At 41.5% G+C, this 22457-nt stretch overlaps 1 protein-coding gene across 1 annotated transcript; it reads right to left on the bottom strand.

Moving 5' to 3' along the window:
* Window positions 1-459: 459 nt before the first annotated feature.
* polr3a (polymerase (RNA) III (DNA directed) polypeptide A) lies at window positions 460-21858 on the bottom strand. Its single transcript, XM_053414088.1, has 31 exons — window positions 21676-21858; window positions 21193-21328; window positions 20148-20285; window positions 19513-19684; window positions 19238-19392; window positions 18858-19097; window positions 18249-18411; window positions 17853-17989; window positions 17660-17763; window positions 17423-17564; window positions 17079-17219; window positions 16875-16944; window positions 16552-16679; window positions 16327-16465; window positions 15803-15967; window positions 15430-15602; window positions 14676-14787; window positions 14025-14143; window positions 13709-13846; window positions 12844-13014; window positions 11029-11142; window positions 9761-9847; window positions 9592-9674; window positions 9330-9500; window positions 9050-9143; window positions 8792-8884; window positions 3235-3399; window positions 2320-2484; window positions 1595-1726; window positions 1366-1498; window positions 460-1276 (listed from the first exon to the last, which is right to left on the bottom strand). The coding sequence occupies exons 1-31, from the start codon at window positions 21717-21719 to the stop codon at window positions 1128-1130; spliced, it is 4173 nt and encodes a 1390-aa protein (XP_053270063.1). The 5' UTR covers window positions 21720-21858; the 3' UTR covers window positions 460-1127.
* Window positions 21859-22457: the final 599 nt, after the last annotated feature.

The raw sequence follows: 22457 nt of genomic DNA, 5'->3' as shown, positions 1-22457 counted from the left end.
GGATGCTGCACTGGCTGTACGACATGAGGCATTTTAGGCAACAGATATCTGCGGTTTGGCAAAACTGACAATGCACAATTCCAGTTACTCAGGAGGTAATTTACCAAGAGCTTGTGTTTTTACTGTTAGTTAATGAAACGTAGGAAATAGAAAGTGGTACATGTTTCGTACGAGGAGTGCTCAACCTAAAAGGCCCTGAAGGCTTGAAAAGTGGCTTTTACAAGGTTATAACTTCATCTTATGTGATTGACAGCAGTTACAATGGCAGCAAAGAGGTTTGTCTGGGCTCCATAAAGCACATTTAGAGAGGTTCACTCACGGCTGCCCAAGGACGGGACTGACATTTGAAAAGCATAAAGCCTTTGACCACAGCGGTTGCTGGCATGGAGGCTTAAAAAAAATTCAAAACTGTTCTGGTCTTTGACTCTTCAATCACTCTATGAACAGAAGAATACAAAATATTCGCCCATGACTTTCTTGGTCATTAATTTATTACATTATATACATTATAATATGAATAAGCTTCCAAAAGACAAGTTCACCTTTTGGTTCATCTTATATGAAAACAAACGGAAAAAGATTCCTGACGTGGGTTGGCAGAGTGAATCAAGTTTTTTTTTTTTTTTAACCAACCAAGGCTTCAGTGCTGACAGAGTTGAAATCAAAATGCCACACCAGAGGAGATCCGGTCTGCTTTGTGATTAGAGAGAATCTGTCTCGAGTCTGCTGCACGTATAACTGAGTTATGTAATTACGCATAAAAATCAGCCTTCAACGCAGTGTTCAATGCCTTAATGTCTGCTCAATGCTTTGACATTGAGATCAAGTAACATCTTTATAAACAGAGAAGACAGTTTAAACAAAGCAGAAAAGCAGCGAGGACAAAGCATTTTAAGAGTTCTGAATTTCTCCTTTGACCAGATTTAAACTGAAACTATCTGTGGCAGCAACAAAAACATCACGCACAAAAGAAGAAGACACAACCCTATTTTCTGTAGATTCCTCAGATGCTGTCTGACACTTTGGCAGGCACTTCTGAATTCGGTGGAGATAATCTTACAACAAACCATCGACAGGCTCTGAAAACAAAAAAGAACACTTCCAATATCCCTGGCGTTTCCTCGATGCTATGTGATGAGAGGCACGTGAAAGTCTGCACTGTCAAACAGGAGAGGCCTTTTCGCTGGAGACAGATCTTTGTCGGCTTTGTGCAGGAGTTTAAACAATCCGGTTCCGATGTTCATGGGAATGCCCATGATGATGCACTCGGACACACCTGAAACAGGAGGACAGGAAGTGTTGAGACCCAATTAAGACGCAGAGTATATGGGTCAATCTCACTAGAAAGAGGAAGCACGAGTTTACCACAAACTGAGTCTTTCTGTCCGTAGTAGGCGGCGTCGAAGAGATGATCGGCTGTTTTCTCGAAGGAGGCCAACATGAGCACACTCTCCTTCATTTTGGCTAAACCGAACCTGGTGATACCCAGAATCTCCCCCTTTATGGAGAGAACACAGTGTCAGGTAAAGCCCTACACTAAATATATATATACACACACACACACACACACAGACACACACACAGACACACACACCTTATAGGACATGAGATCAGCGAGGAGCATGACGTGACGCCGGTCAATGCTCATTCCATGGTTCGTCATCGTGTACTGAATCTCATTGATGATTGTGGATCTCGCAGCTTCAATCCCCAAGGTCTTCTCAACCTAGAAAAAAAAAGAAGCTTGTATGAGAAACAAACAAAGAGCACTGGCCTGAAACGCCACAGTCCATGAATACATTAATCCAAATGCACCCGTTCAACTTGTTATTATTCATGATGCAAACTGAGTCACCAGCGTCCATCATAGAAAATCAAGGGGATTTTTTGATCAACATTCAGGAGTGGCTGTATTTGAACATGCAGGTTTCACTTTGGTTTATTCCACATCTAATACAATTTTTTAAATCACAGACATGATCCAAATACAGCAGCGACAACTGACTCAATTCTTACAGACGTCATTGTTACATTTTAAGAGTAATAATAAGTGTAAAGGATTCAGATCATTTTGAAACTTTGGAGGGACAAATTGGACTATGGCAGACCTGAGTCTAGGTAACCAAGAAGGAACAGTGACATAAGTAGAGGTAACACTGGCTCCCGCTAGAATTAACCCATCTTCCTCATTGGTTCAGGTGTCGGGGTCGTCCATGCATCCTGCCGAACACAATCAATCTGCCGTAGGCCGGCACACACATGCGGGGACCTAATCCAGGCCACGGCACCGCCGGCGTTAAAGACTCCTTGGCCTGATACCTCGTATGTGTTGTTTGAAGTGGTCCTGCTGCCCTTCACACCATGCGTCGCCATGACAGCTCTCAGGTTGTCCCCCTCCACCAGCAGCTTGTACTGGTTCTTGCCGCTCTGCTCGTCGATGTGGATGACGGCTCGGCTGACCTCTGGTATTCCTTGCACCACCACCTTCCAAGAGAGGAACAGAGAACAGTGTCAACGGAAGATAAAGATGAGGGCAGATGAAGATGAGGATAAAACAACCGCTTTTATCTACAACGGATAAATCGTACTGGCATCAGCACTTTGTTGGGAGGGAGAGCAGTGAAGGCTTTTATTTTCCTGTTCAGGTGAAAACATTCGATCCCAGTCTGAGTGCTACAAAATTGTTAACTGAGTTAACACCAGGTCGCACCAGGAGGTGTATTTCCTCTTTGACAGCAAATATGTGTCAAAACGTCTCCTTCTATGATTGTTGGGGGATGAGGCTGTGACAGCAGCTGGGAGCAACAGAGCCGTTAGCGCTGTATGAGGGTTGAGCCACTTTCCCGAGGCAGTAGTGGTTTTGATTTGTCCCTTTTGAAGAACCCTGCTACAGCTATTCTGAAAGGTGCTTTATGAACAAAGTAACCACCATTAGTTTGACATAAAGCTCAGAGGTTGGAGCACTTAGTAGCCAGACACATTGTCCAACCATCAGTTAAAAATCCAGATGCTTTAGAATAAGCACAAAGCAGAGACTGACTTAATGAAATGTGGCTTATTTACAGTCTCTTATTGTAGAAGCCCTTTTGACTTATTATGTGGGTGTAAATTAGGCAATGCAGGACATATAAACAAATTAAAGATATATAATCCAATGTCAGTCGTCTATGTTATCCATTTAATTATGCGTTTGGCCAAAATATTGGTTAAGTATTCCACGTTCCAGACTCTCACCTTAGGAAGATCGTCTTTTAGTGTCTGCAGCACGTAGTACATGGAGCTCTTGCTGTTCTCTCGTGGGGACACACACACCACCGCCTCGCCGTGCACGGCAATGTCTCCTGGTTTCACCCGGAGCTTCGACATGCAGATCGAGTAACGCACCGTTTCTGCGTTTACCTGAAAAGAACACAGGAAATCAGAGACAAAGCATTCCATTGTTATCCGCAGCCCGATATCTACTGCTGGCTTCAGGGCTTCTGCAGTGGCAGGTTATTTCAACACTGAAATTCAGGATGAGGGAAAATAATCAAGTCAAAGTCCAAATGGGTTTTTTCCCCCCAATCCCAGCAGGAAATGTCTTTTAATCCCACAGTTGAGTGAGACTTTTTCAGTTAAAGGATAATTCATTTCCAAGATTTTTTCTCAGTTGCTTTAAAGCCTCGGTTCCCAAACTGGGGTACATGTACCCCAAGGGGTACGCGAAGTGGTTCAGGGGGTACGTGGGGAGAACATTTTATCTGCGTTTCAAAGTGAAAAAGCCCATAACATTTTCAAACTGAGCTATAAATAATCGTGCAATATTAAATAGTCTGAATAGCCAACTCGCATTGCCAAAAATACCCATATTCAGCAAAATAATTACACTGCCAAAAAAAGTTACAGGTAGGTTAGTGACCGTTAGTCAAAAGTAGGGATGGGCATAATTAATCGACAATCGATTAATTGATCCTTAAGAATTTCGTAGATGACATTATTTTTGTCATCTACGATTATTATAAGTCCTGAAAGCCCTGACAATTTCAAAGTTTCAAGTGTTATAGAATGTATATGTGCGTCGGGGGGGGGTACGTAGCTGGAGATTGAATGTCTGAAGGGGTACGAGACTGTAAAATGTTTGGGAACCACTGCTTTAAAGGAAAGGTTTGTCGTTTTAGAAAAAGTGGATTTGTGTATAGAAAATTAGCTGATTGGCTTTCTCGCCCAGAAAATAAATACACACAACACACGGTTCTCTTTGGTTTTTGTAAAGATCAAACACACAACATATGTTGTTGTTTTTTTTTTTTTTTTTAAATGGAGATTTCAGAATAAAGCCAGGCCAAGAGTTCCCTTGTTTCTGGTAGGTGTCAAGCTAAGCTAACCAGCAGCTTCATATTCATTTGCCCAAACTTCAAAATGTTCCATTAAATCGGCAGTAAGTGACCCGACTGAGAGAATATAACAAGACCAAAGAAGGAAACACGTCTCTGGAGCTTTGGCCTCAGTACATCTTGTTTGACTTTTCTTTAATCAGGCTAAAGAGATTATCTGCGACCTGATACTTTACAGTAACATGAGATGAGTCATAAAGTCAGAACAAGTACGTATGTTACTCTGGAGTGATTAGTTTTAAGTTTCAAAGAAACACTAGGGCTACGTTGTAGCACTAACGGGCCCGAGCACAGGCAATTTCAAGTCTGTTGCGGTCGGGGAAGAGAGAACGATCGATGACCAAGCGCACGTCTCTGCCTTGCGCGCGTTTTAAGCTCTGCAGCAACAATAAACGCTTCACTTCCTGTAGCCAGCAGGTTGCGCTAGGATTTTAAGTCATGGTGTCCTTGTAGATGTCATCAGATCGCGACTCTTGTCTTACATGTCTAGTTTGGAGTTGATTGGACCAAATATGTCCAAGATACAGACGCTCGTGTTTTGATGGCATGTGATCAGACTTTGACTCCACGCCATCAAGCGGACCGAGAATGTGTTTGGCCAAACTCCTGAGGATATGTATGAACCACGAGAAACAGTTAACACGCAGGCGGAGAAGACGGATGACAAGGAGCTCTCTTAATCAGCTCACCTCCTGCATTCGAATTCAGAATTTATATTTTGAGGCCATGTAGGATTGTTGCTATTTATTTTATTTTTGAAGTTCAGAAATGTTTTCCTATTTTGTAGCAGGTAAAAATACCAGTTAAATGTCAACAGTTGTCTTTATTGTCGTTCTGTTATTTAATAAATGCAACAAACTATAGTTTTTATATATATTGTATAACTATATATATATATATATATGTATATATATAACTTTATAACCTGTGTTATCAAATATGTTGTGCGGCTCCAGACAGATTTAAATTGGGGGAAGACGGGACGAAATGGCTTTTTCAATAGTTACATTTTGTGTCTTGATCAAACCATGGTGTTACACTGACCTCTGGTGCCTTAATATTGGCACTACAGGTGTAATTCAATATTAAGTCACTAGAGAGCAGTGTTGGACCATTAACTACAGACATGGTGTTTTCATTTTGTTTATCAAATTTATAAGCCTCACCACGGTCACACAGATTGATGAAAAGTTTAAATTTTGATAACTTTAGATCTTCATCTTGTTTTGTACACATGCATCAAATTTTTACGTTGATTTGATGAAGGCCCTACGAGAAGTGAGTCAAACTGTAAGACATAGAAAAACAAGACATTTGCTGTTGCCACCAGGGGACGCTGTGATTTTAAGTCACGATTTCTGTACCGATGTCTTCAGGTCGCGACTCTTGTCTTATGTGTATAGTTTGGACTCGATTGGACAAAATATGTCCAAGATACAGGAGCCTGTGTTTTGATGGCGTTTAATCAAACTTTGAGGCCACACCACGGTCAGACGGTTTTGCTAAAACTTAATCCTTCAATAACTTTAGATCTCCGTTTTGTTGTGATGACGATCGTCTAAATTGTAAGTTGATTTGATGAAAGCTGTAGGAGGAGTACTTAAAAGAAAAAATATCGAATATGACCAAAATGGCCACTAAAGTCAAACTGGCGGGCTTCCTGTTGCGTTATTCATAATGCACTGATGGACTTTTTTGTGCATCTAGTCATGATACACAATAGTCTTTGTTTTTTTTGATGATCGGTGAATGCTAAATGAGGGGCTTTTTCCGTAGGTGGCGCTATTGAGCGGTTTTGACACACCCGTTCCCAAATACTTCAGAATACGTAAACTTGCGCACATTTCTAATTTACTGTACACTTTAGAAACTTTTTGAGCACGTTAAAGCCCTCAAAAAGCCAATTCACTGAGCGAAGAAAAATAATAATAATAATAATCTTTTCAATTTCAATAGGTCCTCTCACCGATTTCGGTGCTCGGGCCCTAACTAGGGCTACGTTGTAGCACTTGCGGGCCCGAGCACCCGCACGTTGAAGCCTGTTGCGGTCGGTGGAGAGAGCGATCGATGACTAAGCGCACATCATCGATCGAGCACGCACTTCTCCACGTTGCATGCGTTTTGCGCTCTGCGGCAGTAGGTTTGCTAGTAGGTGGCGCCATCACTATTATTACACACAGACTTATAGATCTGTTCAAGTAGCCGCTCTGATGTAGCGTGAGCAGTTTCGTGTCAATTGGAAAATTTTACCACAATGTAATTTTCAAACTGATCAGTAGGTGGCGCTATGACCCTGAACTAATGTTTATATATGGAGCTGTTCAGATCAGGATTGTGATCATAGGTCAGAAGTTTGGAGCCGGTTGGATAAGGCAGTGTGGATTAACAAAGTACTTCCTGTTTCATGGATAATCAGTAGGTGGCGCTATGACACTGAGGAAATATTGACACATAGAGCTGTTCAGGCTTGTACTCTTATCATGTGACAGAAGTTTGGTAGTGATAGGACAATGCACAGTGGACTTATAAAAACATCGTGTCCTTTGGCGAAGGATGATCCTTCGCCACACCTCAATGTTTAAATGGTTTGAGGAAATGTCACAATTCTGACCTTGATTCAATGACTTGACTGAGCTCATTTGAGCTGTATATCTTAAAGCAGCCAGGAGCAGTTCATCAAAGAATAAAACATGTCAATTCATGTTGCCACCAGGGGGCGCTGTGATTTCAAGTCATAATTTCTGTGTAGATGTCATCAGGCCGAAACTCTTGTCTTGCATGTCTAGTTTGGACTTGATTGGACCATGTATGTTCGAGATACAGATGCTCGTGTTTTGATGGCGTGTAACCAAACTTTAACCCCACGCCACGGTCACACGGTGTGAAGGGAAAGAAATCCCTTAATCAGTTTTTATCTCAATCTTGTTATGATGACACTCATCTGAATTTGAAGTTGATCTGATGAAAGCTCTACGACAAGTAAATCAAAGTAAAAATGTGGAATAGGGCTAAAATGGCCACTAAATCCAAAATGGCGGGCTTCCTGTTTAGTCTAGCATATCTATCCAAGAGACTTATTTGTTTGTTATGAAAAGACACATGCCCAAATCGATTTTTGTACATGTCGGCCAATCGTAGTGCCGGGGCTGCCCGTTAGGGGGCGCTAGTCAGTTATTTTGCCACGCCCATTCCTTAAAACCATATGAAAATCTTCAGGGGGGGGATGTTGTTGCACACATTTAGTTTGAGTGAGATAGAGCCATGAACACTGAAGTTAGAGCAATTTCGTGTTTCGCGGCGAGTTGATGAACTTTGATGCCACGCCATTAATATGGCGTTTGACGAAAAGGCACAGTTATCTTATGCCTTCATTATCAATGTCTTGAGACCCATTTGATACAGTTTGACATGGTTGAGGTCAGTGGATGAGGAGGAATACATCCAAGTGTAAGACAAGCAAAAAACAAGACATTTCCTGGTGCCACCAGGGGGCGCTGTGATTTTAAGTCATTATTTCTGTGTAGATGTCATCAGGCCGGGACTCTTCTCTTACATGTCTAGTTTGGACTTGATTGGACCATGTATGTTCGAGATACAGATGCTCGTGTTTTGATGGCGTGGAACCAAACTTTGACGACACGCCACGGTCACACGAAGTGACGGAAAAAAATTCCGTTGATCATTTTTTTTCTCAATCTTGTTGTGATGACACGCGTCTAATTTTTAAGTTGATCTGATGAAAGCTCTACGACAAGTACATTAAACTAAAAATGTGGAATTTGGCCAAAATGGCCACTAAATCCAAAATGGCGGGCTTCCTGTTGCGTTTTTCATAATGCTCCAAGAGACTTTTTTCTATGATTATTCATGTTACACCAGTGTCTAGATTTTGGTGAAAATCGCTTATGTGGAAACCTAAGGGCTGGTTCCAGGGGGCGCTGTTGAGCCGTTTTGCCACGCCCATTTCCAAATACTCCAGATTACGTAAATTTTCACCACTCTCTAATTTACTGGAAAGTTTAAAAACTTTTTGAGCACGTTGAAGCCCTCAAAAAGCCAATTCATTGTTCGGAGAATAATAAGAATAATAATAATAAGAATAATGCCTACAATTTCAATAGGGCCTCTCACCATTCGGTGCTCGGGCCCTAATAACGTGCTAGTCCCAGTTATAAGAGTAAGATATTGTTGTTTAATAGGATTACTGCAGTTTTTATAACTTATTTTCTTAGTTCTGGCCATTGTTCCCATTTATAACAATAACATGGTATTCACAAGGTTCATTACCAAAAAGCCACAAAGTCCACAAACTAAGACTCAAACTGTAACAAACCAGAATAAGTAAAACAGATGAATGAGTCTAGGTGAGAATAGCACACATTGTGTTAGTAAAAGAGAAAGTGAGTGAGTTGTGATACCTCCAGTCGCAGCAGCCTTATTCTCTCCAGGGACAACTTCACCAGGATGAAACAGTCATCAGGTAGAAAGACCTCTTCGATGTACTCAGAGATCTGGAGAGGATAATGAGAGACTCCGGCTTTATGACAGATCTGAACTTCAATTCTTGCAAAATCGTACAAAAAGTCTCATTTGAAACCCCTGGCGTCCTCGAGTGCTTCTATTCCAAGGCACTGATATATTGGCTTCTACAGCACATAGGATGCAGGTGTGAATACCTCTCCCAGGAGAGTCTTCTCAATCCTCCCCTTCACCAGCCGGCCAAAGTCAGCGTCATCCTCCACATCCAAATGAGCCGTGATTATAGGAGTGCTGAGAGGAGAGGAAAGGAGATAGAGTCGCTTATTCAAAACCAATCAGGGACGCATTCATTTTCAATTCACTACAATTACTGTGGCAGGTGTTTACTTCCAGCAGCCGGGCATGTCAGATTTACATGGAATCAGGAAAACAATAGTTTGAATGCAATCAGCATTAACACTGGTTATATAAGCACACCTGATGTTCTTGGAGGCATTGATGATCTCTTTGATGCGAGGCACCCCCAGGGTGATGTTCATGGACGCCACACCAGCAAAGTGGAAGGTTTTCAGGGTCATCTGAGTACCCGGCTCTCCGATGCTCTGGGCACACAGGGCGCCGACGGCTGAGCCCGGCTCCATCTGAGCTCTGTGCGAGGAAACACACGGTAAGACACGGTCTCTGAGGGACGTCCTGCGAGACATTCTGGGCTCGTCAATTTCTTTCTTTTAAAAAGTACCTCATGTATTTGTCTCTGCAGGTTTCCAGGAACTTCTCCAGCTGAGTCGGGGTGATGCGGTCCAGCTGATACAGAACTTTTGGCTGGGAGACAAAGCAGAGATAGGATCAGTTTCAGATAAAGCTGTGCTTAAGATAAGATCCGTGGCACATTAACCGCTGGTGTCTACCTCGCTGGTGCCGTTGTCGTTGATGCCGTACTTGTCCCGGGTCTTCTTGATCCTTTCTGAGATGCTCTTGGTAAATTTCTTTATCTCCTACAGTTGAGGGGACAGAATAATTCTCAGAGGTCTCGTCCAATGGCTCTTTAAAGATATTTTTAGAACAAAACACTGTGACGTGACCGAGCTGTTGGCTGCTTGACCACGATGCACTGTCATGCATTTGTTAGGAAACCACAGTAGAGCAGGTGAGATGTGGACAATGCAACCTCACATAAAACCCATTGATCGACATCTTGATCAAATAACATGAGTGGGAAGATGTCAGAGAGTGAATCTCAGCACACTGACGAAGACATTTGTTATTCGAGACCCAACAACGGGATTATTAAATTCTTGCTGACACACCATTCTCAATTTGGTTAAAGCACAACCCTGCATGCTCAGTCACTCTACCTCCAGGATCTTCCCTGAGCCGGTGTCAGTTAACGCCTTCGCAACAAGGGGAGGGAAGGTTCACATGTGTTACTAGCAGCACATCAATTAACTGCTTATGTAACGACTGTATTTGTGCTCGAATAATTGCATGCAAGACAACCGTCTGCTTAATTACTTTATCCTCGATGACAAAGAAAGGACGAGAAAAACACTGAGTCAAAGAATATCATTTAAATCCTGTTTTCTTGTAGAATATGAAGTAGCAGTGTAACACGACCATGATATTCCACACGAGAAAATAGAAAAAGAAAAAATTGATATAAAATATGCTTTTATACGCCTTAAAAAACTACATTTGTGAGCCGTTTATTAAGACGTATGTATTAAATCGTCCCAATAAAAATCAAAAATAACTCTGTGGGTATTCAGTTATTCCTGGGACTTGCTGACAACAAAAAAACAACACAATCTCAGGCTTATCCTTGAAAGCATACAACTACATTTTTCTTATAATTGATGGTTTATTTTGCTTCGTGCTCACGAGCTTTGTCGTTGCCTTCGTTGCAGAGGGGATGTCTCTGGAATTTGGATTGTAAGATTCTTTTCTGTATTTAGGAGGGATCTCTCAAAAACTGTCGCTTCAACACACAAAAGGTCTTTCTTTGAACATTATCACCTTGGAAATAGTATAATAGCTGTAAGGCCTTATAAGACATTTTTAAACCTGCACCTCCACAATGGAAACACAAGGAACATTATTTAGCAGCTGCTTTCTCTTCATAAATCAAATAAAAGATAAAATACGACTCATTAGTGGCACTGTGCTGTGATGAGGTTACCTCGAGGAAGCTGTCTCTGCAGCACAAGAAGTCCGCCCTCTTCATGACCACGTCCGCGGTGAGGACCAGCTCGTTTTGACTGAGCGCCGGCTCATCTGGACACGGGTAGACCGCCTGGGGGGGACACAGACGAGATCAAAAGGTGATAATGGGAAACCTAACAAAGCAGAAGCACTCAGTCACGGGTCAACAGTTCCTGATGGATGAGCGTCACAGCATCTGGAATGATGTGAACTACTAACTGGAACAGAAAACGTTTTTTTTTTCTTAAATCGAATCACTTTTGAGGGGGCCGGTGCTTTTCCTGTCTGATACAAGCAGACGGAAGACAGAGAGACCAGAAGTATTATTATTATAATGTTTTTTTTCTCTTGTTTTACTTGAACCAATCTTTTTATTATTCTTGAATGCAGTCGGTTACGCACTTTACATTGCTATTATGACATGAAATGCGCCACATGACTATAATGGCCAAAGAAATAATTGCCATGCAGCAGAGGGTTTTCCTGCAGAGCTCCAAATTACTGGGATCAATCTTCAATTAGCACACTAAGTAAACACAGGTAAACCCGGGCGACTAAAAACCATTTAATGAGAAGAAATCACACAAACAGCCGGAGTGGTGAACTAATCTTAGTCACTGTTGTCATATTCGTACAGTTGTGACCATAACAGAACGAAAAAGATTGTACAGAAAAGGTTGTTATTATATTGGTGTAATTATAGTGTTTATTATTTTGAATGAAACAATTTTATAGGAAAGTGCTTCACTTTGTTTTGAGAGAGAAGAAAAAGAACCATGCTGAGGTAATGTTCAAGCTGCACAGTGCCAAACCGAATTATCCTGCATTGTAGATAATATGACTATCATCTTCCCTTTTACTATAAAAATGTGCAGCACATCTCTGCTCCTTTCAGCTCGGCGCAGATGTTATTATCTGCAAACATTGCCCAAGCTGTTTAAATAGGAAAATGTACCAGCGCCCATCAAAGCGACTGTCTGTTGTGCTCCGTCTGTGATGAGGTGTGATCAGACGCAGGGTTGGCGCGATGCTATGTTGAGGCAGTTGGAAGCGACTGCACAACTTATCAACAACAACCTGCTCTGAAGTCATCGTCACTGTTATTTTAGAAATAGTCATAAACAACGCACACAAAAACACAGATGGTCTGATTGTGTGCAAATTAAAGACATCTCCCTCTGCTGTGTTCACTCGTGCCGCCTGGTGCAATATCATGTAGAACAATGCACATCTTCATGATGATTACCTTCCCCCAAAGTCACTTTAACCCTAATGCTAATAGTTCCTTCTCCTTCAATCATAACCACAAGCTGGAAGGATTGATTTCTTAAGCTTTATTGAACTAGAGCAGAACAGCCGAGTCTGCATAAATGAAGGCAAGATGGCTTCTACCTCTAGAGACTAATTCTCTCACAGAGGTGAGCCAATGAGTGTCTAGCCAGTTGTTAAGTCTCCTTGTTTTTTTTACTGATAAGACAACAGACTAAACAAAAGCAAACCAAACACTAAGCAGTGAGTGGTGCACTTTCAATGTCCATGAAAGTTGAGATAGAGACACGGGAGAACAAACAAAACAAAAACGTAATGAAGTGAAATGTGATCGCAGTAAGAAGAGGGGTCGTGTAGAAGTCATGTAAGAGCCACATAGAGATTCTAGTGTTATGGTTTTGCTTTGTGTAAGTGTGTGTGAAAGGAGGAGATGTGTGTGTGTGTGTTTGAAGGTTACTCAGGTGGAAAAAGAGAACTTGGAGAGAACAAAGCCGGGTCATTAATGCTTTTCTTTTTAACTCACTCGGATGTTGTCCAGGACCCTCTTGAACTCCAGCGGCTCATCCTTTCCCTCCATGGCAGCGGGGTCCAGGCCGTCACCCCCATAAATAAACTGGATGACGTCGCCGGTGGAGCTGCGCACCGTCAGGTCGTACTGCGAGCACAAATCCTCCAGGGACTTCACCAGTCGCCTCTGTTCAGACACACGAAGGAACACAACAAATAAGATCAGAAATCTCTCTCTATGTGAAAGTACATCTGTGATGCAACTCTGACTCACTCCTAAATGTTCCAGCATTCACACTTTTACATATTTACATTCATTAATTACCATTAGGTGCCAAAATGATTAGCTCTGAATCTACTTCATAGAAGTAATTTATACTTTCAGATGTCAGGATTTGCTGATTTTCAGTGTTTTATGATTTCAGATTGAAAGTCTGTGAGTTAGGGACTGCTGATTGGTGTATTGTATTGATATAGGGATAGGGAGATTTTGTGATGTTAATGAGGTATTTTTTGATCGAACACAGAGTGGACTGGGAAAAATAGAAACATTTTCATTTAGTGTAGGTGATGATAGTATATTAGAAACTGGATCAATGACCCATCAGCTCAATTAAAAAAACACAATATCATTAGTTAGTGTAGCAGAGTAGTTTTTATCTTAAAACAATGTCTTACTTAAACTAGAAGAGCTCATACCTCAGCAAAGGCCAGGCAGTCTCCTTAAATTCAATCAAGGTTCTTCCCTGATGGACATCGCATGCTTACTTCCACTTTCGTGGAAATCGGTTCAGTAGTTTTTGCAAACAAACTGTATGATGTTTGTACACACCCACTTTGATCAGTAACATCATTAGGCCGACAGCAGGGAAGAATTTTACCTGCATGTAGCCGGTCTCTGCAGTTTTCACAGCAGTGTCCACCAGACCCTCTCGACCAGCCATGGTGTGGAAAAAGAACTCTGTTGGCGTCAGGCCGGAGTAGAAGCTGTCGGCCACAAAGCCTTTAGCAGCAGGCAGCTGTAAAGAAAATTATTACAATGAAATGTCTCATCGCAATATTGTTGTTCCACTGATTGAGTTTTTCCCATTTGCAAGGGCTCAACCCCCCCATTTTATATCACAATAAACCAAACCAGCATGAATGCATCCTTTCAGAGGCATCCGCATCAGATATTATTAATAATCAGGATTTTACCTTCGAGTGCTTTTCAAAGTGAGGCAAGGAGCGATTCTCAAACCCGTCAGGTACTCGAGAGCCACTTATGGCCTGCTGTCCCACACAGGCAATCATCTGGGAGATATTAATGAAGGATCCTGTACGTACACGCAGGGAACAGAAGGTAAGACGAAAAACATAATGAAAATACATGAAACAGAACACAGCTAAAAATGTCCACGAGCAGAGATTAGTTTGTTTTTCAGTTACAGAATTAGTGCTGCACAAATGGGAAATTAATACCCTGCTGATGTCATGCGTAATTACAACTTTGATTTCAACCTTGTACAGTTTGACATGAAGCAGCCACACAGGGGTCTGTACAAGAGACTCTTGAATGTAAATAAGCTTCTATTTTTTTCTCTTTCTTCTATTATTGAGACATGCTCTGAGGCCTTCGGGAAGATTCAGCTTAAATAAATCTATATATCATTTTTTTTTAACCATCATGTACTTTATCAAGTGGTATTGGTAAGAGTATTTTCATTGGGTTTGGCACTCTACAGGACATGATTGGATTCTTTGAAGTTCATTCGCTGCTTATGCTTCTACAAAACAAACTTTTGTAGGAATATACAGAATCCAATTAGGATTGTATTCCTAATCAAGTTTCATTTGCTGCTGGCCTACCTTTGGAGCCACAAAGAGCCATGACCAGAGGGCTGTTGCTCTTGTCCAGCTCCCTGAGGCAGGCACTTCCAGCTCGGTCTCTGATGACGGACAGCTCTCTCAGAATGAGAGCCTGTTGGCAAAAACACATAATAAATTACTCTATGTTGCTGAGACAAACAGACGAAAAAACTTGTTTGGAGCCTTTGGAAACAGCTTGTTTCTGCAAATGTTTCAACCTAGAACGACGGAGAGGTGCATGTTAATTCGTTTATTAGTTTTAACTTTTGTTGTATTAGCATCAGAAATGAACGGATGAAAGAAGAAAAACACAAAAGAGACTTGATCTATTAAAAGTTTCTATTAAATCCATTTAAAAATCACTGGATGATTGATCCAATCATTCACATTAGAGAATTAGACACCCAGAATTAGAGTTTATTTTTTACAGAAGCTTTCTTGGGCATCTGTTAAGATTGGATTGTGTTTATTTTACATATCAAGAGTTCATGCAGTGTTTCTTTTCATAAATATTTCAGCCAATTTATTTGAATAGGTAAAAAGGTTCTAATGGATCCTCTGGTTTTTCCTTTACAATTAGCAGAAACATTGAAAAATGTAATGCTTTTGGTTTTTGATAAGGATTCCTATAGTTTGTATATTAATGAGTTGTGAAAAAGATATGCACAGAGGGTTGGTGTTGTGTGAACTTGGCACTGACGATCAAGCAGACATGTGTAAAATAACACCACCATAGAAATATATGCAGTCACACCTCCAGGGTCTCCTCTGCTGAACAGCCCGGCTGCTGCTGCAACTTGCCCGTCTTTAAAGCTTTAATGTATTCATCACACTTCTTGTAACCATCGTCCAGCAGGTCCTGCTTGGCCTGCAGCAGACCCTGGCCAGGTGTCACATCACCAATTCCAATAGAAAAGCCTCGGTTGGCTGAAAGAAGGAAGTTAGATATACATAAGTAAAGGGACATTCAATATATCTGTATAAACTTATGAGCAAGGATTTAAAATTACAACTTTACTACCCGATGGTACTGACCGATGACACATTTATAGATATATTATTCAGCAGAGATTGACAGACGTGTGACAGATTATTAGAGCAGTTGTTGCCCTAGAGAGAGAACCTACAGAGATAGACTGGAGCGAGTCTCGCCAGACGGGACATGGCGCTGGCAGCCTCCTCCTGTCCCCAGTCTCGCAGCAGGATGTAGAAGATGTTCTTCTTGGAGCCCGATCCCAAGGTGCCCTTGTCCAAAGTGCCACACATCAGCTCACTGTTGTGGATCACCACGACTGGGCGGATGATAAAAACCAGTCAAGTTGCAATTTAAACTCACACAGCACAGCGTGTTATTACTATTGATGTTTTGAATGAGCATTTACTGTGTTTCTGCAGCTTTACTCTGGTTTCTACTATATGAAAAAAAGGGCAGCTATCTATAAGGCACTTACTTATAGCACTTTGTAGTTTTGCTTTGTTTTGAAGAAATTGTACTTTCTTGATTATTGTCGTCCTGGGTCTGTACCCTCGGGGTTGATGCACTTATTGTAAGTCGCTTTGGATAAAAGCGTCAGCTAAATGTAATGTAATGTAATGTAATAAGATCACAAGACTATAACCTTAGGCTTCACGGATTTTCAGAGACACTCACATGAGTCGTTGTGACAGAGATCCTCTCCCTTGCCACAGTACTGTTTTCCCTTGGTCCGCAGGTTGGCCCTCACTGGACATTCCTTATTCGGCTTCAGAATGAGGCTGAAGATCTGCTTGCCTGTCCACAGAGCCATGGGCTGATGGACACATGCACACTATGAGTGGCAGGTCACACATATAAAGTTATGCAAGGGGGGGGGGCTTGCCAGAGTGGGGTGTATACCTTCATTATGGCCGGGTGGGGGAGAGTGATTTTGACTTTTTCATCTTTGCCCACCAGGATCGATGCCACTATCTGACAGGTCTTGGCTCTGTCGAAGAAAGTGTCCTTCAGGGTCAAGAGGTACGCCCCTAGAGGAGGAAAGGAGCATTAAACATATTGATGATGAATATCTTTCTCCACATTTAACGTCATATATGCCTGTCCAGGTAAATGAACAGGATATCCTGTAATTACACTTTTCCCTTTCAGCTATAAAACACACCACTCGCCTCACATCATACAAAAGAGCACTGCAACTGGCGGCCACATGTTATGACACTGACCTGTCAGAAAGTCCTGAATAGCAGCAATCAGAGGTTCACCGTTTCTTGGAGTAACAAGATTAGCTTTTGTCTGGAATAAAATAAAAAGTATGTGTCAAGCTGTACACAATGCACTTCACAAAGGAGGCTTTTCATTGGTGAACGTCCACACTGAATGGTGCAATCATGCTGTATGAGTCATGTCGGTGTATCGATGATGTTTACCCCCATCAGGACCAGGGCCTCAGCTTTGGCCTCTTCAGTCTGAGGTAGATGTAGGTTCATCTCATCACCGTCAAAGTCGGCGTTGTAGGGAGTGCACACGCACTCGTTGAACCTGAATGTCCTGTGAGGTTTGACTGTGGCCTTGGATGTGGGAAGAGCAAAAAATATATTATCTCCACATTTCCTGCTCAAAAGATAAGAACTGTGATTTTAAAACTCAAATAAAATTCAATTTTGAAACTTGTGTTTGACCTTCCGTCTGTTTGGACAAATTTATAAATACATCACAAAACTTTTTCTCTATTCTACTTTTGTTTATGCAGTAGGTCAAAACCTAAACTTACAATGTGGGCCATGATACTGAGCTTGTGCAAAGATGGTTGTCGATTGAAGAGGACGATGTCTCCATCCATTAAGTGTCTTTCTACCACATCACCGAACCTCAGCTCCTGTGCGATCTTCTCACGGTTTCCGTACTTCAAAAACCTGACAGACAGACAGGCATGGTTCCTCTTTAGTTATGAACCCCATGTCAGTTAAAACCTGGTTTAAGTTTTATCCCCAGGAGCAGCCAGGCTCACCTTTTCATCTGCGTGTGACGGTTCTGGAGGAAGTTGGCTCCGGGGTGAACATCAGGACCATTGCGTACAAGTTTTCTCAATAGCTCCAGATTGGCCTTGTTCACCTATAACATAGAGCATTATTAAGATAACTATGCTCTGGCGTGGAAGTGATAAGTTCATGTATTTGTTGTAGTTATGACACAGGGCTTACCCGCTCTGGATACGTCAGGATTTTAGCCACATGCACCGGAACAGCCACTTCATCGATCCTCAGATTCGGATCGGGAGAAATTACAGTCCTACCAGAGAAGTCCACTCGTTTCCCCGAGAGGTTTCCTCTGAATCGACCTGAGTTTTATAGTAAATAAACCCCTCAATGTGCAGTTGTACAAAATGTGTCCACGCTATCTGCAAAATGACTAAACGAAATGTTACTTAGGCAGAGAAATCAATTAATGTCTCAACACAAAAAGGCTCTAAACATTCACATGGCAAAGTTCAGATGCAAACATAAAAATACCTCTCTCTTCATCTCTCATTCAGTGTGTGAGGGAGTAAGTTTGAAAAACCTTTCAGTACTGGTAAAATAATTTAAAATACAATGTACCTTGCTTCCCCTTCAGTCTCTGCACGAAGCCTCTGGTCCATTTCTTAGGGGCCATGTTGAGTGGGATACCAGAAAGCTCGCTGTTAATATAAAGGGCACACTGCAGCTGCAGGAAATCCCAGTCTTCCATGATCATCTGAGTCTTAGCCCCTGTCATTCGATGCTGGATGATAAAAAAACTGTATGTTAATGAGGGCTGTATGCATGAAAAATTGATCTGATAACTTCATTAAAGACAAATGACTTATAGTTGTGAGGAATTTTGGATAAATTTGATCAACAGACCACTCTAAAAACTAAAAAGTACTCTAAATTAGCAAGTTCCTAAAGTGTAGGCGAGAGATTTCCTCTCTGGCTCTACAGATAAAGAAATGTGTGCTGAGTAAATGTGATTTATTCTATTCGGAGGCGGCTGGAATCTGAACTATTCGGATGTTTTCCTTTGCTAGCGGCTGATAATATCAGCGGCTTGAGGTCAGCTGGCTCAGCACACCGCACTGTTTTTAAGTTAGAACAATCTTTTACAAAGTTTGCTGTCTTCAAACTAGAAGCCACAGTCTTACTTTTACACAGTAACATAAGCTGCCATTGCCAGCGACAGATACCAACCTTTTTGATCACGTCGTTGAGGAAGATTATCTCTGTGAGCTTCATGGTGAGGTCGTCCTCGTTGGTGCCCGACTTCAGGTCACTGACCACAGAGGGTCGTATGCAGAGCGGAGGCACGAGGAGGCGGGTGAAGATGAGGTCAGCGGGTTTTCCTGATTCAGGATTCATCAGGAGCAGGGGAATGTCTTCTTGGGGAATCCTCTTGAAAAGATTTAGCACCACTAGAGGGTTCAGGTTTTCCTGGGATATGGAAAAATGCGACAAAACAAAGGGTTGTGAAAAATATTGAATTGTGAAAAGCAGGCCTACTTCTTCTTGCCTTACGACAGCTTGGTAACACTAAATGACACCAGCACAGTGGGAAAGAGTGGGAAGTTCACCTGCGCTCTGGTCAGCAGGGGCTCCATCACTTTGTTGTGCTCGATGGCGATATCAAAAGACTGCAGGAAATCTGACACGAACTGATCCACCACCTTCTTGGTTGTTTTATACTTCTCATGGATGATCTTAAGCAGGCCGCACTTTTTCACTGGACCTTAAAAGTTTAAAAAGACACAGAACTTTTAGAGGTTCTCTATTCATCCCATCAGGACGGCTGCAACAAAGAGTCTGTGTTGAACAGTACATATCAGAGCATGAAAATGTCTTCTCTCACCATTAAAAGCGGAACAGTTCAGACAGACCGTCCTCTTGCGGCATTTATCAGAGATCTTCTTCTTCAGCCCTCGTTTCTGGAGATAGGCCAGGTTAGGCCGTTTCAATAAATCATTGAAAAGCAGTTTGTCTTCTTTCGTCAACATTATGCTGGAACACGTCTTGCAAATCATCTGGATACGAGACAAAATATGAGATTAGAAGGAGGGAACGGAATCAATGTTGCACACAGATGATTAATTTAATCAAAATGTGACAAATGATGACAGGTTCTCTTCTTGATAATAATGATCGTGATTCGATAATAAAACAGAAACCTATTTACTTATTTAGGAGATTGAAAACATTGAGCCTGATGACACACAGACACACACAACAAAGTTCTGCTTCTTCTTATTTTGATACTCTGGTGACATCTAGAGGAAAATATATTTTTTACACTTGCTAGTGCTACATTCAAGATAGAGGTGCCTTGATAAACATGAGCCTGATGACTAAATTGACCTCCATATAAACCATATGCTGATTTCTTAAACAAAGTTCTGGGTCCCCAAATAACAGATTTTTTAATTATAGGTTTGAATATATGTGTTTAAAAGTGACTTAATAAGCATGTGTTATATCAAAAACACTTGCCTGTAAGATTCCTATGGTGGCTTTGAAATAGCCCACATGAAAACATGGCAGCTCCAGGTCCAGGTATCCGTAATGTCCCAAACAATCTGCCAGATTCTTCCCACAAGTCAGACACGGTCGGTCTTTCTCACTGGTGCCCTGCAGGGAACACAGAAGACAATGGAGAAACACTTAGTGTGATTATTACTTATAACCTTACTCTTAAAAAAGGGTCGCTAGTTTAGGAAAACATCTTTCACAGAGCACAGTCACACTGTGTGCCATGAATCAATAAATGAACCAGACAAAAAAAGACAGATACACATTTGTAAGATAAGACAGTTATAGACAAAGGCCAGTTGGAAGAAATGATTGACATTTTCTTGCAGTCTTCTCACATGAGCTCACTCTGACATTTATCACTTATCTATCCATGGGGTTTACAGGAGACGTTCAGGAAAGCATCAGGCAGGGTTCATACACATTTTGACCAATGGATTTCCATGACTTTTCAATAACTTTAAACCAAATTTCCATGACCGAACATTTTGTAAAATCTCGGCGTATACGTGAAAAAGTCACAAAATGTAAACTAACAATGAGAATTCCGAGGCATACAGTATACCTTAATTAAATGACACAAACCCAAGTATGCCTGCTTATATTTTGAGGGTATTTCTTTAAAAGCATATGAATTATTTAAAACTCAGCGTAAATGAACAACAGGAAAATATGAATATAACAAATTTCCATGACTTTTCGAAAACATTTGGGATTTTATTTTTTTCCATGACTTTTCCAGGCCTGGAAAAACACATTTTAAAATTCCATGACTTTTCCAGGTCTTTCATGACCGTAGGAACCCTGATCAGGACAAACTGACATTTGCGTTCTCACATACAGCTGCTGCTCTGGATGAACTTTAGTGCATGTCAGTTTGGTCAAGCAAGATGTTTTGAATGTGCTATATAGATAAAGATGACATTGACGAGTTTGTAGGTCCTCCTGAGAGTGAGTGTGAGAGGATGTGTAGTGTGTGTAGTGTGTGTGTGTGTGTGTCTCGTACCATGCGGTGGTCCAGCACTCCATAGGGCAGTGGGGTGCGTTTGGTGTCCTGGCTGTACAGGTTCTTACTGACCACCTGGATGTGAGCCTGCTGACGCATCTGCTCGGCTGATTTCATCCCAAAGCAGATGTGGCTTCTGTAAACAAACAAACACACAAAGTAAATCACTGTTTGGGTGCATATCTGAAAAATCACAACAACTAGTTGATGGCTGGTCTCTTGCAAAAATCAGCAGATCTATCTGATGAAACCTTGCTGCATAGAAAAGTATTCCTCCTGTGACTCATGCACACAGATAAACTGTGATGAGAAGTTCATTAGGGTGTGATTATCACCCTTTAGAGATATGTTGCAGGTTATTAAAGCAGCATTATCCTCAACAACTCCTCAATATCGACCCACTGGAAAACTTTTGCCAGATTCCCCAGGATAGAGTGACAGATGCTAACCAGGGAGCTAGCACGCTAACATGGTTTTACTCACATTTTCTTCGCCACATCCGTCTCTCTGAACTGTTCCTTCACCATTTTGGCGTCTTCCCTTGCACGAACAACAACGCGAGTAATGACAGAGTTATTTTGTCCCGGTTGCAGCGGGTTAAGCTTCGCGTGTGAGCCGCACGCTGTCACCTAGCTGCCCCATGTTGTGCTGATGCTAACAGCGGCGCTGCCTTCACGGACCTTCAGGAAGTTAGTACTCTTGATTCTTGGTGGTTAAAAAACGGAAAGCATGGTCATATCATGTGGAAGCGGGGGAAAGTAGTTGACATCTATTAAATATGTATTATTATATTAATAGAAGTGAAACATGAATTTAATCTCATATGATAAAGAGTCTGATGGTAAAACCCAAGTGACGTTAAAACTTCCGAGCTTAAACAGAGTACCTGAAGGCAACACAAGTCTTGGCACAACAACAGCTAAAAAGAGAAACCACGAGGAAAACAACAGTCAGTATCAAGTGAGTGCTGACCCCTAGCGGTTACATTTTAAAACTTCTCCAAAGGAATTAGGAGAAGATGAATTTCTTTCAGGCACATTGACAGACGACTGAAATAATCTGATTTAAAATATTTTATGGAGAGATATTTGTTAATAACAATTATTATAATAATGGACTTTATTTATGAAGCACCTTTAATACGAGATATGCCGCTCAAAGTGCCTTACATGTTATATAGATACAAATAAAAAAAAGATTGTTAATAAAAAATAAAAACATGTTTATAAAGATAAATACACATAAAACATTTTAATTAGATAAAA

This window comes from Pleuronectes platessa, chromosome 21 (assembly GCF_947347685.1).
Source record: "Pleuronectes platessa chromosome 21, fPlePla1.1, whole genome shotgun sequence".
NCBI classification, from domain to species: Eukaryota; Metazoa; Chordata; class Actinopteri; order Pleuronectiformes; family Pleuronectidae; genus Pleuronectes; species Pleuronectes platessa.
The sequence above is the reverse complement of the archived record's forward strand: the minus strand, read 5'-3'. Positions and strand labels throughout refer to the sequence as shown.

Excerpts from the sequence above, each read along its gene's own strand:
- polr3a (XM_053414088.1), bottom strand. The coding sequence starts at position 21,719 with ATGGTGAAGGAACAGTTCAGAGAGACGGATGTGGCGAAGAAAAT. Across the intron at positions 16,945-17,078 it reads AGGCCCTGGTCCTGATGGGG|ACAAAAGCTAATCTTGTTAC; the intron begins GTAAACATCATC and ends ATTTTATTCCAG. Across the intron at positions 16,466-16,551 it reads CCCACCCGGCCATAATGAAG|CCCATGGCTCTGTGGACAGG; the intron begins GTATACACCCCA and ends TGTGTCCATCAG.